Source organism: Pistacia vera, unplaced genomic scaffold (genome assembly GCF_008641045.1).
Source record: "Pistacia vera cultivar Batoury unplaced genomic scaffold, PisVer_v2 Contig82, whole genome shotgun sequence".
Classification (NCBI taxonomy): domain Eukaryota; kingdom Viridiplantae; phylum Streptophyta; class Magnoliopsida; order Sapindales; family Anacardiaceae; genus Pistacia; species Pistacia vera.
The window spans coordinates 1,068,281-1,070,447 of record NW_022196690.1 but is presented as its reverse complement, the minus strand read 5'-3'; the positions used below and the strand labels follow the sequence as shown (position 1 = coordinate 1,070,447).

The window sequence follows — 2,167 nt, the reverse complement described above, 5'->3', positions numbered from 1 at the left end:
GCATCCCTCTCCCAGGTAACAGTCTAACTCTGATTTCGTTGGCTCAACCATCTCAACCCCATCCAGATACTCACTAAAATCATCCCAATCATCCGCCATCTCTGCCGCTGCCCCTGACCCCTCACCAACCTCCTGAACTGCACCCCCTGTAGATGCAAAAGCACGGGCAGCTGTCGATGCTTTACTGGCATCAACATACTCCCTATATACCTCATACAAGGCATCTCGAATAACATCCATATTTGCCCGCGATTCAACTTAAGGATACATCTTAGGGAACGCCTATTCAATTACCCTCATCTTCAGTCTGGGATCCAAAATAGCAGCCACACCCATCAATAGATTACATTCTCCCCAATATTTGTCAAACTTTTCTTTCATTTTCCAAATCATGGTCTGTATAAACTGATCTCCATCCCGACTCTTATTATCCAACATAATTTTTATTGTACATACTTGTTTTAGAAACAAGTTTGATGTCGGATAATCACTCCCTGATATCAGATTCGACGCAGCACTAAACACCTTCAAAATAGGACAAATTTTCTCAACTTTGTCCCAATCCTCCTCCTTGGGACAATAATGATAACTCAAATCCCTCTTCTTCAAACAAGGGAAAACGCGCCTAAATTGCATTGCCGTTGTCAACATATAATATGTTGAATTCCATCGCGTTTTGCAATCAAGAATAAGCTTGCGAAATGGCAATCGGCGTTGTTGAACAATCTCTGAAAACATCTTTAGTCTACTCTCCGATGAATTGATATACGACACGGTATCACGGATGTCCTCAATAATGTGTCTAATCTGATGAAGACCATCTTGAACAACCAGGTTCAAGATATGTGCACAACACCTCACATGAAACATCTTGCCCTCACATATGAGCTTCCCCATAGCTTGGAAATTATCTTTCAACACTTTTACTACAACATCATTGCTTGAAGGATTATCCATCAATATCGTGTGGACCTTAGCTTCAATTCCCCAATCCATCAAACACTTGAAAATTGCATCAACAATGGCAACACCAGAACGGGGAGGAGGGAAATTAATAAAGTTCAACACCCGTCTATTAAACTTCCAATGATCATCAATCCAATGCCCAGTCAAAACCATGTATTCCATCCTCTGGTTGCCTGAATGCCATAGATCTGTGGTCAGACTTATCTTCCTAACACCCTTCAATAGGGTCAGCAACTTCTGTCTCTCACTTTCAAACACTTTCATACAATCATTCTTACAAGTATTACGGGATATCGGAGTCCATTCAGGAATCCCGTACTTCATCATATTGTTCAACCCCTCTTCCTCCACAATAGAAAATGGATGCTCATGCATCAGCACCCAATGTGCAATAAATTCCCTCATCTTCAGCATACTGAATTGGCCCCGTAGAGCAGGCAGGACATTAGAGCCACCCTGAGAATTGGAAGGGGGGAAATTTATTTGTTGTTGCCTCAAGTGAGTTGTTCTCTTTGCACACCTTTTCAAATGTCTGTTGAATTGTGTTGTGCTTCCACTGGCAGTGATTTTCAACTTTGTTTTACAATGAATGCACTCTCCCTTCCTTATACCACCAGGGAGAACCACCTCCGTAAATTCTGACCACACAACTGATGTCTTCGCTCTCTTCTTCCTCTCTAGTTGATTGTCATTCTCAACATTTTCGGGGCTACTCACACTTTGCTCGGTACCACCTGTGCTTCCATAAATGTTACGCCGATCAACTGCTCTTACCGTAATACAATCGTCGACGTCATCCAATGTAGGGGTGCTTGAGGAACTGTCTGCCGATGCCATACCTACAATTAAAAAATGAATTAACCGCTATCGTTAGACAATATCATAAAGTTAAAATAATATATAATTGACATAATATATATTCATTTTACAAAAATATATACCCAAAATGGTTTCTTCAATCAATGCAATTATATATATACAAACCTGATAACTTATCAGGATGACGTGAGATTTAGCACAAGTAAACTAACAGGTATGTATATCAGTTGCGCAAGTTACAGATTTGGCTTGGCTCTTACGATATTATTAACAAAAGCAACCCAATGAAGATTAAAATTGATCTAGTAAGGTTCAAACACACTGATCAACTTCCAGAGAGATTTTTCTTCAATTCCTCCAGCCTCAATAGCTAAGTACATTT

At 40.3% G+C, this 2,167-nt stretch overlaps 1 protein-coding gene across 1 annotated transcript; it reads right to left on the bottom strand.

Annotated features, from left to right (window-relative positions):
* Positions 1-282: 282 nt before the first annotated feature.
* LOC116117657 (zinc finger BED domain-containing protein RICESLEEPER 2-like) lies at positions 283-1,803 on the bottom strand. Its single transcript, XM_031403679.1, has one exon. The coding sequence runs from the start codon at positions 1,801-1,803 to the stop codon at positions 283-285; it is 1,521 nt and encodes a 506-aa protein (XP_031259539.1).
* Positions 1,804-2,167: the final 364 nt, after the last annotated feature.

Coding starts and splice junctions, on each gene's coding strand:
- LOC116117657 (XM_031403679.1), bottom strand. CDS start 1,803: ATGGCATCGGCAGACAGTTCCTCAAGCACCCCTACATTGGATGACGTC.